This window comes from Trichoderma aggressivum (genome assembly GCF_033847375.1).
Source record: "Trichoderma aggressivum f. europaeum strain CBS 100526 chromosome Unknown scaffold_016, whole genome shotgun sequence".
NCBI lineage: Eukaryota > Fungi > Ascomycota > Sordariomycetes > Hypocreales > Hypocreaceae > Trichoderma > Trichoderma aggressivum.
Window position 1 is genome coordinate 660,452 of NW_026946382.1, and position 16,101 is coordinate 676,552.

At 53.3% G+C, this 16,101-nt stretch overlaps 2 protein-coding genes across 2 annotated transcripts; both read right to left on the reverse strand.

Moving 5' to 3' along the window:
* Positions 1–5,026: 5,026 nt before the first annotated feature.
* Triagg1_5026 (uncharacterized protein) lies at positions 5,027–8,229 on the reverse strand (the record flags this gene model as incomplete). The annotated part of the gene is made up of 3 exons (XM_062899495.1): positions 5,027–5,304; positions 5,372–5,543; positions 5,602–8,229. 3 exons carry the CDS (start codon positions 8,227–8,229, stop codon positions 5,027–5,029), a joined length of 3,078 nt encoding a protein of 1,025 aa, XP_062756207.1.
* A 2,015-nt stretch (positions 8,230–10,244) lies between these two features.
* Triagg1_5027 (uncharacterized protein) lies at positions 10,245–11,618 on the reverse strand (the record flags this gene model as incomplete). The annotated part of the gene is made up of 1 exon (XM_062899496.1): positions 10,245–11,618. The coding sequence occupies one exon, from the start codon at positions 11,616–11,618 to the stop codon at positions 10,245–10,247; it is 1,374 nt and encodes a 457-aa protein (XP_062756208.1).
* Positions 11,619–16,101: the final 4,483 nt, after the last annotated feature.

A 16,101-nucleotide genomic window follows, 5' to 3' on the forward strand; every position in this document is an offset into this window, starting at 1 on the left:
CAAGTTTGTTCAAGGACAAAGAATGTACAGCAGAGGTATCACAAGGACATCAGATGCAAGATGGCTGAGACTGGGGGCGAGCGCACAAAGCAAAAAGTCCTACCGAGTTACACGGGCTCTCCAAATGGACTTGGAACATTTCGCAAGTACAAAGGCAGACTTAGTCGTACATTGAAACAAAGAAACAAACAGGTCCCATGCCCTCATCACACCATCACATCAAACCCAGATGCATTCATTTGCACGAGTCCGGTAAAGAGTACCCAGTACCTGCTCAGCCCAGTAAGCAGAGCCCAGACACAAAGTGGCAAGTACTCCTAATCCAGACAGGCCCGGCCAAACAAGAGTTGGGGGGCTCCATCATAAACTCCGTCTGATAACGAGCTAGGACGTGGCTCTTACTCTGTACCTGCATCAGGCCTCAGAGCCTCCCTCCGTCAAACGCCGGGCGTGATTGGGCATTCGGCACGGGCGGGGGGGGCCAGCCAAAGTGTTTCACGTTTCAAGCCCGCAAGCCGCAAAAAAAGAACGGGGGGGGGATATTGATACCTCTCCTCGAATGTGGAAAACTCTACTCTACCCGTATGTGACCAGACTGCATGGCGTGTGCAGATACATAGATGCCCAGCATCGTCGAATCGATTCCTCGTATCGTAGGCACTCGTATGAGGCCATCTCATCCCGCCGGGCGCCTGTGCTTGCTTGTCCCCTTGTTAAAATGTCACTCCAGTCCAACGTCTGTCAGTGTCATCCAGCCTGTCATCTACTCATCTGCTCCAGAACTAGCCGTTGCACGTTAAAATTGGCATCTCAGGTGGCAGTTCGGCCGGCGCCTCGCTCGCCCTCTCTCTCTCTCTCTCCACTTAGACGCCCACTGGCTCGGAATCCAAAATGTCTCTGGTGGTTGACGGCCACGTTTCCTGCGTGGCTGGGCGCTAATGTGCAGATCTGAAACACCAACATCAATCTTTTCCTGTTTGCTGGACCGGGATCCGAATGCGCCGGAACCAATCTGACTGGCCACTCGATTTACCGCCCAGAGCCGCTATCGCATGCAGTGCTATCCTACTCGTGCCTTTTTTTTTTTTTTTCCTTGCTTCTTTTTGTGTGTGTGCTTTTCAATTATTTTTACTTTTTCCTTTCCGAGGGTGGGGTTACTCTTGTCATATTTTTTTTGTTTTGTGTGCTCAGCTTGTGTTTGTTTGCTGTGGCCAAACTATTGGCGTGGCTGCAGAAAAAAGGAAACTCTACGTCAGCCATGTTGGCCTCCTTGCATATATCAGAAATCCCATTGTTTTGTTTTTTTCAGCTGCATCTGCCAAGATGACAAGGAAACAACTTGCCGTTTGCCGTTTGCTCCCCCCTTTTTTGTTTCTGTTTTAATTGTTTCTCTTCTTCCCCCTCTTGGACAGCCCTTTTGGTGTTCGGCCATGTTCATCAATTCCTACCTAGTCTCAGTCCATAGAATGGGGTCTCCCCCCCATGCGTGTACGTGTACACAAGTAATCACTCATCGGTCCACAGCTTCCAGAAGCCATAGATGTCACTCAACTGATTCTGCTGAAATTACGGATCGATGGAATCGAGCAAAAAAAAAAACGACGGCCCATCGGTGGTGATAACCGAATCCATCCCTGGCCCATAGCGACAAAGTCGTGGCCTGGACCGAGCCTCTGTGGGCCCTGCGTCACCCATCGCATTGCTTCTTTTACCCCGTATGTTCGTTCCGAGCCTGACATTTCGTCCAACTTTACTTTAGGGGGGCGCGGCTAGGGCAGCCTCCCAGGAGGTAAACAAGCCAAGAGAAAAAGCCTCGGCCGTGCTTCCGGGAGACGTGGCGCGAGTTACAAGTATAGCCTGGTGCTAGCAGCCATTGTAAAACCTTGGGCGGTCCAAGCCGTGCGCGCATGTAGCCATCTGTGGTTCAAGGTAGACGAGGCGCCCACCTGTGGATATCATATCGAAAGGCGAGATGCCCCGAGGCCGACTCCGTATGTGGCCAATACGCTCCGTATACCTGTACAAGGGGACTATATCGGAAACGCGGAGGCGTCAAATATTGCGAGGCTTGTTGCCAGCACCGGTGAGGGGGAGAAAGAGAGGGAGAGCACAAATCTGTGCTGCCCAACAATTGTATTTTCGTTTCTTGTTGCTGTTCACTCGTGTTTGCTCACATGGCCATGCTTCTTCCCCTATTTCCCACGCCCCATCTTGTCCAATTCCCTTCCCCGGTCGCCGTCATTCAGTCGCGGCTCTCAAGGCCCTCCTGGCACGGAGCCCCGGAGCAAAGCGGCCTGTGCTTGACTTGTCCGCCTCTACTTCACGAATACCTGTACTTGATACTGCTAGTAGTCTATCCACAGCTCCATACAGTACTCTAGCATATACTAGTCTAACTAACCCCTACACTCCTTGTTCTTTTTTGCCTCTCTGTTTACCTACTCTATTCCGTCTCCCGTTCCTGGGCTACTCCTTTTGCTGCTGTGCCTGACTCCATCCACACCGAACAAGCTAGCCCCAGTGGGACTTCACACCTATGAAACGCGCTAGCGCTGGTGACCGCAACGCCTTAGCCGATTGGCTGCCCTGGCCGCCTCTTACTGCTTTCGGCCGAAGGCTCAGGCGCTGCTGACAGGAGTACGTACTGTAGGTACTTGTACCCATATCCCTTGGGGGCTCCAGCTATCAGACAAGTATGTAGTAGGGCCTTGGCGGGATTAGGTGCAAAAAGTTGACGACAAATTGTAAGACGACGGTTGATTAAGCATACGAGCATAACGGCAACTGTAAAAACGCCAAGCAGATGGAGGACGCTTGTAGGGTAAGCAAGTTGGCAATCGAGTCTATTTCGCGTCATAGTGTGTGGTGGACGAGATAAAATGTCGAGCTATGTATGCATATCTGGGGCTTATGCGTGCTGATATACGTTCATACAGTCCACTCACAAAATGCTTATTGGTGGGATTGGAGATGAGGAGAAATACTCAATCTGCTAAGAAGAACTCAGTTTGAGAGTAATATACAGTACTACGAATGACAAGTGTAGGAACAAAAGTCTATCACCCTCCACAAGACGGAACGCTAATCGATTGGTGATTCGTCCCCTCGCACTCCATGACGGCCCCGTCTGCTGTGTACCAGCCAACAGTATCGGAAAGATTAGATTACCGCTTTGTCCATCTAGACCCTATCGAACCGAGTTCAAATGAAAAGGGAGGGGTAAACCAACCGAAGCGGTGTACAACTAGTATCTGCTGTATTACGGAGTACTCTACTCCCAACTCAAAGACAGAGCTGGGTTAGGCTTTCTATCCGGGTACTTGATATCTGTACCAAGCACATACGAGCACTATACAGATGGGTACGGTGTTATTACTGGACAGCATTAGTAAGGGTCGGGGGCTTATGAGTGTTGGTCCCTCCCCAGTCATCTCTTCATTTTCCCCCCTCTTCCCCTGGTCTTAGAATCAGGTGAGAATGTCAACTTCTCATGGCGGGTAATGAATCGATATGGGGCCACGCACGAGCTCCCTTGCCGGCTAACCGCCGGACTGGGCGCCAATAACCCACACGTGCGTTCTGGGTTCATCTTCTGGGGTCTACAGAGAGTAAACGGAGGTTGCCGATTGTATTAAAAGGCAGATACGACACTCTTTGAACAACACCGCAACAGAGCAGTATCATATTGCGAAAGCAGACGAAAGGCAAATAGAGTGAACCACTCTCACACGCTCGTAGCTGCGCTATTGATAGCTGAGCTGCTGATGAAACGGCTAGTCATGTTGAAATGAATCATCAAACTGCCCGTGCCAACACCACAGCCTCCACTACATAATAGGTAGGTCGATGACGTCTCACCAACAGCGATGCCTCGTCATTCTCATCTCTCGAGAACAAAAAATGATGCCACCCATCGCAAAGAAGTGAAGCCTCCGGAGCCATCGCGGCATCTTTGCACCCTCTGCACCTCGTTGCCTCTCTCCCATGGAATAGGAAGTTACTCCTACGAGCATAGCCATTCTTACTCTACTAACCCAACTGCCTATTCAACAACGAACCTGTAATATTGCTACCCTACTCCAGCGACTATTCCTTTTTTCCCCCTTTCTTGACTCCCAACCTCTCACAGCCAGTTGTCAGCATCATGTACTCGTAATACTAACTACCTACAAAGCACCCACGCTAACACCTTACCTAACGACCCATTTGGCAGCAAATCGCAAAAATCTACGAATTAGGAATTAGGAATAAGCACGCCTTGATCGGCCCTTCCATCGATCTCCATCGATCCTGCCAAATCCGTACCTCAATTAATCGCAAAGTGCCGCCTTCTCCCTTTAATCCTTGATGTGAAAAGAGAAGGTCCCTCGCTAAAAGTTGCTACAACCCTATCGTGGATTTCTTTTTTTGGCATCCCCTTAGTAATGAGAGCCCAAAGCAATACGAGTAGTAACTCCTGTACCGCATCCATATTTTTTTTTTAGTATTACTTGGTACTCCGTAGAAGAACCTATCTCTCCAACTTTGCGATTCTGATAGTTCAAGAGCTAAACGTTCAATTTTCTTACTGCTTACTTTGATGGCACCTGCTTTCTAAGGGCTCGCTTCTCTGGGCTTTGAGTTGCCGGCGATTTGAAATGTATCTTCATTATTCGCCGGTTACATTGTTTACGATAGGGTTGGCTTTAGCCAATGCGGAATGTTTAGATGACACAAATTATATCATGGCATGTTTGCAAAAGACCGGATACCAAAGCGGCGGGAAATTACGACGTAACAGTGGAAAATAGAATCCCAGGGTAGCAGCTGCTATTACAAACATTCAACTACAACTTTTGTTTTCTCCAAGATGGTGATATTTTTCTTTCTCTAGGGTAGTGGCTGCTAATGAAAACATCTCCAAGCTTTTGTGATTCGCGGGGTGGTGATGCTTATGAGGATTCGTTTGCTAGTCCGTTATTATACTCTCAGACGTATCGTTGGTGTTCATAATTAAGATACTTTAAGAAAGGAAAATTCACCCCTATTACAAGCTGCTTCCATGCTCATCCTCCCTAGGGAAACAGGTAGCAACCTCCAGCTTCCCAGTCTCCCCATTCGCATGAAACGAAACCGCCACAGAAGCGCCGTAACTCAGCGGATTGCCCTCAAACACCACCAAATCCCTACTCTTCTCCAGCCCCAAAATCGACTCCACGTTCGAAGTCACAAGCCGAACCGTGTCTTGCTGGCTGAGGTGAGCGTACTTGGCCGCCCACCCAGCCTCCGGGCCTAGATCGTGAACGCGGTAGTCCACCGGCATTGCTATACCATGTGAGTCAGAGGGAGAAATTTCTTCAGTGGCGGGATATCACGGGGGGGCGCTGCTTACCGGTCTCGAAAATGGACAAAGCAAATGTAACGCCAGCCTCCTTGAGATAACTGGCTACGCTTCTGGTAAGAGGCGGCCCGACTACTGCGTCCTTGTCGCGGAATACATCAGGGGCGGGCCGATTTTCTGAAAGAATGACGGAAATGTTGGCGGCAGCGAGGTCTTTGGCCACCTGATCAACAGTATCAGTATTTGGCCACTGCCAAGCGTTCAGAAGAGATGTTTCTTACGTAGGGCGCTTCCTTGCCGCCGAGTATCACGAGATTAGTTTCAGGAAAGTCTTTCTTGACGAGGACAAGTTGAGACAAGTCATACTGAGGGGGATTGGCTGGCGTTAGCACATCCACTCGTTTTAAACATGGTTGAAAATAGCAACTTCTCACCTTGTTGTTGCTCTGCACAACAAGTGGCAGTTTACCCGCCGCCACTCGCCCGTACAAGGTCTCGTTATGTTTCCCTTTGCCGTCCTCCAGCATCTTCCGGAGATGATGAATGCCGTTGCTAACCGTGCCCTCCGATTGCTTGGTGGAATCACCCAGAGCCAGATGCAGAGCCACGTCACCCTGAACGATACCTCCGTCCGTGAGGCTCTTCTTACCGCTGGTGAGAAACTCTACACTGACGCCCTGGACGAAACCAGACGCATCTGCTAGCGGGAGCGAGATTGCTCGGGTGACACCGCCGAGACGGGCTCTCGCAAACGACTTCCCGTCTAGCCAAAGCCCGTATTTTGCATAAACCAGGCTCTCAGGATCTCCAATCTTCTGGTTTGCCGCTTGGCCGTCGCCAGTGCTGTCCAGCGTGGCAATCTCGGCCATGCCTAGGGCTCGAGTGACGGCTGTCAACCCCGGCAAGACATGGCCATTTTGTAGGGAGAGGTGAAGAGCCTTCTTTCCCTTTTGCTCGAGCTTGCTTGTTGCTTCTGCGCATGTACCAGCCGAACCGAAACACGAAATCTCTCCGTCTTCAACGATGAGCTTGAGAGGCTCATCATCAGCTTGTGCCAGCGAGGCTGCTAGCTCGGGGTAGTTGTCAACAAAGGCCTTCTGAATACCATCTATGACGAAGCTTTGGCCTGCCTCATAAGCTTGAGAACACGTTGATTCTCTCTGCGCGTCCGAAACTTCATACCGCATCTGCGGCTTGATAAAGTCATCTTCATCTCCAGTATGAGCTGCCGTGAATGTCATGTCCATACTCTGTTTGACCTGAGATTCATCAAGTTGGGCTTGACCATCGACGAAGACCTGCAGAGGCGTCGCGCCGATCGATAGAGGGTGGGAGTCCCACACCACAATGTCCGCGTCGAAGCCAGGCTTACAGTATCCTACACGGAAATCAAGATCGATTGCTTTTGCCGGAACGGAAGTGATTGACTGAAGCGCCTTTTCCTCCGGAAGCTTGAAGGCATGCCCAATGGCTGCTTGAGAGGCTAAATACTTGGCACTCGTCAGGCCAATGGCGTGGTCAGACTTGTAAGCCACAGGAATGCCGTTCTTATCGAGAATGTGCCCTGCATACAGGTTTGGCGAATATGCCTCTGCCTTGTACAGACTGAACTCTGCAAAGATGGCAACAGTGACGTTGTCTCCCTGCTCCTTGAGCAAGTTTGGCACTTGCCAGGCCTCGGTAGCGTGGTGAAATCCCGCGACTCTGTATCCAAACTCGTGGCTTATCCGAAGCATAGTCTCCAAGTCTTCCGGCTCATAGTTGTGGTTCTGTACAATGACTTGTCCCCGAAGAATGGCGACTGTTGACTCAAGGTCTAGCTGGAATGGAAACTTTCCGTGATGGTGAATGAAGCTTGCCTTGAGGTCATCATGCCAGTGACGGTTCTCCAGGATGGCAGAGCAGTAGTCGTCCTGTTTTTCTTTCAGCTCCTTGGCCTTTTGCAGATGCTCTCGCAAGTGCCAGGCGTTGCCCAGCCGAGTGTAGCCCCATGTGCCCTTTGGGTTTTCGCCAAATGCAAACTTCATGTACCGGCGGCGTTCGCTTACAGGCACTCCTCTCTCGAGGAGCAAATCTTCAACGACGGGCTCGGAATGCTCTCCAGAGTAGAGCGAGTTCTTTACAGGCACACCCTCGCCAGCAATGAGATTTGCCGAGCCGGGAATGATGAGTGAAGATGTGACGCCGCCTGATAGAATCAACGTGGCGCCTTCATCGTAGGCCTTCAAGGCATCGATCACACGCACCGCTGGGGTGAATGCTTTAGTCTCTGGGTTCACCTCATTACCGTCATCGGTCGACTCAGTCCCGGGCCATATCCCCAGGTAGTGATGCGAGTGCATGTCCACCAAACCGGGGGTGACGTATCGGCCGTGGACGTTGTACTCGACGACGTCGTCGCCCACAATCGCCTTGTTGTCCGACGTCTTGTAGATGGCTTCAACGAGACCCTTGGAAAAGACAACATCTACCGCGCCGGGAACGAAGGCCTCACCGTCAAACAGGGTTGCGTTCCTCAACACAGTCGTCCCGATCTGGCCATTGGTCGGCGACCATCGCGGGTTGCTCTGTCGAGAACCAGGCGCAGGCCTGCCAGGGACCTTTCCCAGCCCCTGACACTGCGCCAGCGACTCCTCGAAGCGCTGCAACAGCTTCGACGACGCTCTCCCATCATGGGGCTGCTGGGCTCGGTACTGGCGATCGACGGCAAAGCACAGCCAGAGCACGGATGCGGCAACCACAACGCTCAAGCCCGTCCTGATGGACAAGATGCTCCGCGCAAACAGCCGGCGATGGCGCGGTCTCCTGGGATAGGCCGGGACCTCGTATGGCGGAGGCTGCAGCGAGCATGACTCTCCGCTTGGAGACGCGGGCCGTAGGAGCCGCCTCTTGTCCGCCGACTCGTCCATGCGATGATACGATAGGCGTGCCGTACTTGTATGGACCAGATATTACAAGCGTCATGCACGGTTGAGACACTTGACGGCCAATGTGAGACAGAAAACGGTGTGGCGGCCGTGTCGAAACAAATAGCCCGCTGAGGTCTTGAACGGGTTGCTTATCTCGCTGAATCGATAACAGAATATACAGGGCAATACACGCTGTGGGAAGTGCGTAAGCTGCCACGCGAATGACGCCAGCATGGGTACACGTACCTACAGCGCTGGACTCGGACTGTACAGGTACATGTACGTAAACAGCAGCATCCCCCCTCAACACCAGGCTGCTGATGTCTGGTGCTTTCTTGCTCCGTCGCGCACTACCTACTACCTACTATAGGTAGGTAGGTACTACTGGGTTGCCCTAGCAGGGCCTTTTGGCGGTGCAAAGTTGTGAGTCCATGTACTTCCAGGTTCAAGTTGGCAATGGAGTGACTGTGAGTTAGTGCCTCTCAGGCTGTTCCGCTTCCTGTGGCGTTTGCGGGGGCGGCGAGAAGCGAGCTGCTGCTGCATTGTTTGTTTGCCTGGTTCGTTCCGATATTAGAACACATGTGGCATGCACTCACTGTGCAGCAAGTAAGCATCAATGTATGTACCTTGCTTTGTGAGGCTACTACAACTTTGAGCTTACTTTACCTGTCAATACATCAGGTGGTAAGATCGGGCACAGAGCTACATGTGCCTATAGTACTTGTACAGCTTCGGCTACAGCCACTCCAACCCCCTGGATGCTCCGAATTCGACCAAAACAAAACACATCCAGCACAGCCATTACCGAGTACGGTTTTGCATGCAGAATCGACGTGTCGTAGAGCCCTGGGAAACTACTAGCCGCCTGCCCTCCGCGCATGCAGGCGACCAGTCAAGTTCACCGCGAACCGCCCTCAAAACTGCTGTTGGTTCCCAATCCAGGCAACGCAAAGGTACTACTGTGCCACTGCCCGGCCCGTGCCGACGCTTGGCGGAACTCGGTCCAACCGTTTTCCAGGCGAAAGAGAAAAAAAAGTACCTGCAGTATGAGCGAAGCGAACCATGCTCACTGACATTGCCCAGTAAGGCAGTATCTTGCAGCGCGCATTACACGGCATCAAGGGCCTTGCAGATTCTCTGTCTGTACATAATCTGTAAAGCACGTCCAGAGCTGCCGCGTCGAGTGTGCAGGGTGCATGTAGCTTCTTTTTATGCGTTGCTCCCCAATTGCTGCATTGGTGCAGGGAGGTCAATCTATACTCGTACTAATCTTCGCCGTCCTTCAATGTTAGTGCTAAGTACCTGCTCGTACCTCTCATTTGATCTTCGCGACGGGAGCAAGGGTCGCTGGTAACTAATCACCTTGTTGCAATCAGAAGACGCCCTCTCCCCCCCTCACCGAGCCTCTGCTGCCATTGGCCCAGCACGGGCAGCTGAGACGGCTGCCTGTCCTTGTGCTTATCCGAGGAGGTGTGCACTCCGGAACTGCCTCCGTGATGCTCTGTATGGCTGGCTACTCGTACTGTATGCCTCGTAGGCTGTGCTTCCATCAGCTGCTGCAGAACAGCCACTTGATGCAGGCCGGGGACGGGGACAAGAATGTTTTCAACGAAAATGCGTATCCTCAACGGAATTATAATGGAATGGTGTCTATCAACATCGCTGGGGACGCCCTGGGAGGTATATCCTGGCCTCTGCTGAACCCCTCTGTTTCCAAAACTACCTGCGAGGTAATGTGCTATGCCAGTGGCCGCAGCCATTGCGAGCCGAAAAAAAAAACTCCAACTGGCAGCCAAAATAACAGCGCCGTGGTCAAAGCCAAACACCAAGCTAATAAAGAACCATTTGCCCAATCATCCAATGCTTGCCGGGGTGGCGGCTACCTCCCTTTTTATTCTGTTCCCCCGCCGTCTTTCCTTGGCGATACGTAATGAGTGCATTATTGATGCTCATCTGAATTTCTATGCCGGTGTTTCCTTGGTCCTCCGTTGTGTACACACGTGTTCGAGTCTGGTTTAGTTTCGCATCGGCCGTCCCCTCCTTGGGCCTTGCGATGCATCCCCATCTTCGTCATCATCGTTGTCGGAGCCATCGTCGTTATTTCTAGAGCCTCGTCCTCTGTCGTTCCCCTTCTTGATTGATATTATACACCCTTGCTCTTTCAGGCGCTTGGCTAGACTGCTGCTGGCAACCATGCCAGGAAATTCTTTGGCGCTGTAAACCTTGAAGGGCTCGCTCTTGATTTCCGCTAGAATGGGAAAGTGCTTGACCGTCCCGGCACGGCTTGGGTCTATCATCATCAATGTAAATTTCAATCGAAACGAGCCTGGCGTGCGACATGAAAGATCGGAGAAGCAAAAGAAGCAGCCCTCCTGCCCGTTCTCGTCCTGTCCCACGAATGGCGTTGAGACCAGAGAGCCCATCAGACGTCGTTGATGCTGATACTCTTCTGGCATGTAGGAAGAATCCCGCTCCCCTGATTCGTCGAATATGGCGCAGCTCATGACATAGCTCTCGTACCTTAGATAGACTCTGATTTCCTCTTGCGTGAAGTTCGGGTTCCTAACCACGAGCTCCACAATTGGAGGCGGATCAATGACTCTTCGATCTCTATCGCCAAACCCGCAAGCTCGTGCCGCGTTTGGCTGTTGGCGCATCTTGAGCTCGAAGATGATGTCGCTCAAGAACTGGGCCCTATTAGCACCCAGGAGATTTGGGACTCGAGCCGCTGGGGGCACTGAAATCTCCGAAGCGTGAGAAGGCAATCGACCTGCAGGTCTTGCCAGCTCTGGCTCGTATGGCGACTCCGCCATGGGAGTGTCCTGCTCGTGTCTCGCAACATAAAGCGGTGGGCCGCCGCCCTCGGGGTGTTGGTATGGTCGCGGTGGCGGCGTCTGGCGGTTCATGTGGTTCATGCTCGGGGGAAACTGTGGCAATCGCGTATCAATCGTGTTATCTGGTCTCCCATATATCTGAAGTGGTTGGCCGTGCCCAGACATATGGCGAGTAGGATAGGGCTGAGGGGGGATGGCGCCGGCAAATGGCATGTGTGAGGGAGACATTAGAGGCGACGAAATGGCAGGGCCGGCGCTGCTGTGAGGATAAGGTTGAGAGTGAGAATATGAATGAGGATCCTGGGGGGATGGCCGGAAAGCGTCTGGTCCGCTAGGCGCTCCGGCGAGTAGACCCTGCGGCGGTGGCAATCGCTGCATCCCCATGGCGGGGTTGGCAGAATAGCGATCCATGACGACGTTGTCTGGCGTACGAGGCATATGTTCCAGTCTGGTAGAGTTCCTGGGGTCCATCTCGGATGCGAAGCCAAAAGGTGCTGGAGAAGAGTTGTGATGCCTTGACAGGTCGTCTTGGCCGCGCCCTGGAGCCGAAGACATGATCAGTTTTGCCCTAGGACAAGCACACGGGAGGGAGAGAAAGGGTGTAATGGGGGTAGACGGGTTCAGGCAAATACGAGTAGGTAGTAGTGCAATGTCGGCAGCTAGAGATGGTAGTCTTGGTAGTATGTATATATTAAAGCCAGGCGGCGCACCCTTGCTCTGGAGCGAGACGCGCAAACGAGCCAATGCCGTCTTGGTCAGAGATCTCCTAGACCCCCATTCCAGGGCTCAATCGGGAGGAGTTCTTGAACCAGGTAGAGGGAACTGGAAGCTGCATGCCTGCAACCAAGATCGTTGCTGGCGTGGGTGGAGGAGATGATGTGTGCGCTGATGCGGGGCGGCAAGAGGAGTGTGTGTATACAGAGAGGCTACTGCAGATTCGGGAACCGGGACAAGTGCAATTCGGTATTGGATTGCTTACTTGTACTCGCAGGTTGTCTGGAGCAACTTTGGACGCAGCGTTGGAGGTTGCACGGCGGGATGGGTGGTAGAGACGAGCGCCGCTCGTTCAAATCACCCGCTCGACAGAGGCCGGAGCATAAGCTCAAGTATTGAAGGCAGGGGGGCGGTAGGGGGAGAAATACACATGTGCATACTTACGATGCAAGCTTTCGATGCGCCTGCCGTCCCTTCTGAGACACAGGACACACCACCCCGGCGATCAGAAGAAAAGCGGCTGCTGGTCGTATGGAGCACTGGCTAGGCAGAGACCTATGGGTAAAAAGGGTTATACTAAACAGGGTTGCATCCAAGGCCGTCGAGGCAAAGCAAGCAAGTGGACGCCGGGAACGGGCTGTCTAATGGCTAACCATCTGCTCAGCCTGACGATGTTAGTACCAGAGCAAGTACGAAATATGAGAGCAAGCAAGCCCCGGCCTTGAGGACTAGAAGAGAAAAGGAGGGTGGGTGGGATGTGAGACGGCAGCTTAGCTGCTCGGTAATGCAGATTCGCTGGTTATTTTGCCAGTTCCAAAGGAAGAATCAAGGCGCAAACCACGGACAGGACGGGGTGGGGGAGGAGCGGTAGAAGAGACACGGGAACGCGAGTGAAAACGTTGGCGTGCCGAGAGCCACGGCGGGCAGGATGAGCAGTAGTAGTCGAGGTAGAGGTGGTAGGTAAAGTGCTGGACAAGCCAAGGAGGGTCAGGCCGGGAGATGAGAGAGAAGTGCGATGGCCAGTGTCCGCACTCGGAACGCCTTTGCCAAACCAATGGCCTTGTATCGGGTACTCAATCATGTATTCAGGTATACTCGCACTCGCAGTAGGTAGACACTTGATCCCTCTTTGCTTGCGCTACCCGTAATACACGCTCGAGGTAGTACCAGTGCTGTAGGGAACCAACGCATGAGCACTCCACAGGCACGCCGCAGAAACAATAATGAGACCACTGCGCGAGCGGTCCAGCCGGGGGTTTGTCAATTGGCGCTGGCCAGGGGTGCGCGCGCAAGTTACAACTGACAGATCTTATTTCCTACAGGGCGGAGACGTGCCCCATGTCACAGCATGGTTGATGTGGCGGTGGATGAATCCGAATCGCTGGGGCCGCTGCGGCTTACAGCACACAAGTCTTGCGCACTCATTCCGCTAGTAGGCGAGCTCAGATGTCGTCGTGTGCGGGACGGACCAAGTATGGGCACGACCGACCAGACCCAAGTGGTGCTGTCAGGCAAAATTGGAGAAGTGGCACCGGGTAGTCGGTGGCCGCGCAAAGGTTTCTGCTTTTGAAGACGTGGTATCAGCAACGGGGTTAGCAGCTGCGGCCTGCCCAGATTCCAGCCCAGCCATCCATAGCTGCAACGCTGGACCGGCATTGGCACCTCCAGGTCGCAGCTCGAGGCGCGAAGCAAGGATGGCTGTTGGTGGCTTTGAGCACAAAGGGTCGCCTGATATTACCTAACGGACAGGCCATGGCAAGGGAGACCGGGATATTGGCAATTGCCCTGATGTAGGTGGCTATCCATCTGCACCGTTGTAGGATCAGATCAGATCAGCTCGCCCGCCTCATGCACCTAGAAGATGAAGAAAAGTTGCTCTGTGTCGTCTGGAAATTGGCATCGGCAGGGTGCGTGCCGCCGCACTGCTTGGGTGCCGAGCAGGAGAGTTATATCCGTGCTTGGACATGAGCCGACGTGGCTGCTGCCAACCAGCAGCGTAGAATGATGGGCCTCGATCCATCGAGATCTAGTCCGTCGCTAGCAAGAGAGTCGAGTTGGGGCGGAGGCGTGCAAGATGCGTCGCGCCCTACCTTGCGCCCTGGTACAACCGTCCAGCAAGTGTGTGCGGGTGAGTATGTACGAGTACTGCCATCGTAGGACTGTCGAGTCATGGGGCAGGCGGCACGGCTAGAGCACTACTCTGTACTCTGTACTCTTTTTTCGGGGCCAAGATTTGAATGTGAATCCCGAACTCTGTGGTTGGACCACCAGAGTGTGATGGAGCGTGACAGCCTCTGGCTGGTGCTCCTCCAGCCTGAGTGGTCTGTGCTGCTGTGCCCGCCTGGGAGCAAGCTCAAGCTCAAGTACGGAGTATTGAAGCTGGTCAGCCGGCCCGTATGATCGGCGAAACGAGGGCATAGACGACGGCCGCCGAGAGGGTTCGCTCGCCATAGCAGCAGAGCACATGTACGAGTAGCGGTACTGCGACCCTGGCCTCAGGCGATCCACGGCAGTGCCTGTGCCTGTACGGTCCGGCACGGTACGAGAGTTGCTCCAGAGTAAGGTAGCATCCGCGATGCGTTAGCATGCCCAAGGCGCTTCTGGCTATTCTTACACCACTCGCATATCAGCATCACGACGGGGATTTTTTGTTGACGCACGCACATGGTAATTCGCCGTGGTGCAAGTCACTTGTTGAGGAAGCAAAAGCGAGGGGGCTGGGCGAATCCTCGAGGTTCTGGAGGAAGATCCTTGCAACAGTTGGCGATTTCTTTGCTTTGTTTCTTCTTTCTTCTTTTGATGCTGGGGGGGGGGGGGGGGGGGGGGGGGGGGGGGGGGGGGGGGGGGGGGGGGGGGGGGGGGGGGGGGGGGTTTTTTTTTTTTTTTTTTTTTTTTTTTATTTTTTTAAACCCCCCCCCCCCCCCCCCCCCCCCCTCTCGAGGATCGTCCGTCTCCTGCAGTGCTGAGCCAACCGAACGCTGCTGCTACCTGGTACCTCTAAAATAGAAAATGTACCATGGAAAAAGAACCTTGGAAGGTACTCGACTGGACATGCGCACAATCGTGAGCAAGTACTCGTACCTGTGAGAGAAAAAAAGGGCAAGATCTAATTTGGGCTAACGCTGCTCCTACCGTGCCGTACCTGAGCCTGCTAACCCAGAATATGGCAGCTAATACAAGTGATCCTAGGTTGAGGTAGTACTCGTACATTAGTAGAAAAGGGTCCTAGTGCCGCTAGCAGACCTTGTGTGATTGCATTGAGTGCTCCTGAGCATCCTCCCGAATCCAATTAGTACTTGGCGACGGTGTCCCTTGGTAGTGCTCTTGTACTGTAGGTAGTACTAAGTCAATACGCGATGCGAATGGATGCAGGGCACTGATCCTGGGATCCTACGAGTACACACCAGCTGCAGGGTTTACCGGATATCGTCCGTACTCCAAGTACTCCGTAGAGCTGGCAGGATCCGTGCCGCGACTGTGCCTGCCAATATCCAATACCTACCTCCGTACTGGGGCATCCATCAGGCAGTTGCCAGGAATACAGCACATGCACCTGTCTGTATGAAAATCTTCCATGGGTACAAAATGTTAGCGACCCTGCTACCTGTACCTGATACCTGGTACTTACAGTAGCACAATTCTAGCAGTACCACAGATCAATATCAATCTCCAGCCCACCTCTTTCAATACAAAAACCACAGGCAAATCGATCAATGCCATCATCGCCGATTGATTGACCGTCCATCCGTGTGCTTGCTTGGAGGGGGAACCCGCCTGCTTAGTGCCCGCAGTTGTACCCACCAGGTAGTGCAAGTGCGAGTACTTGGTACCTTTCAGCCAGATGGCCCGCCACCGGCACTTGCGTCTCGCCATCGGACCAACCTCCGTTCGCTCACCGCCATCTGATTTGACCACGGCCAAGGGCAGCCAGACGACAGAATAAGGTAAGGCGGGGTCGTGCCGGAGGTCCTACCTAACCCTTCCTAGGCCCAAGCTGCTTATCTAACGCCGCTGCCTCAGGAACCAAGCTTCAATACGAAGCATCCAGTCGGAGGGTTCGTGGGAGAACCACTTGGATTGACGTCTACAGTGGACGGCATCACAACGCCAGGCATTTTGGGAATGGCCAATTTGCTCCGTTGCTCCAGGTAAACGCTTCAGCTTCCCGTCATGTTGTGTCCTGGCCCGTTGGTTGCAAAGCTACTCGACTAGCTCCCGCGGGTGCTGCTGGCCACGATACAGGCACACGCACGATGCAATCCCAACATGACTCCTGTTCTCGCTTGTCTGCGGGTCCGGGGGGGGGGGGGGGGGGGGGGGGGGG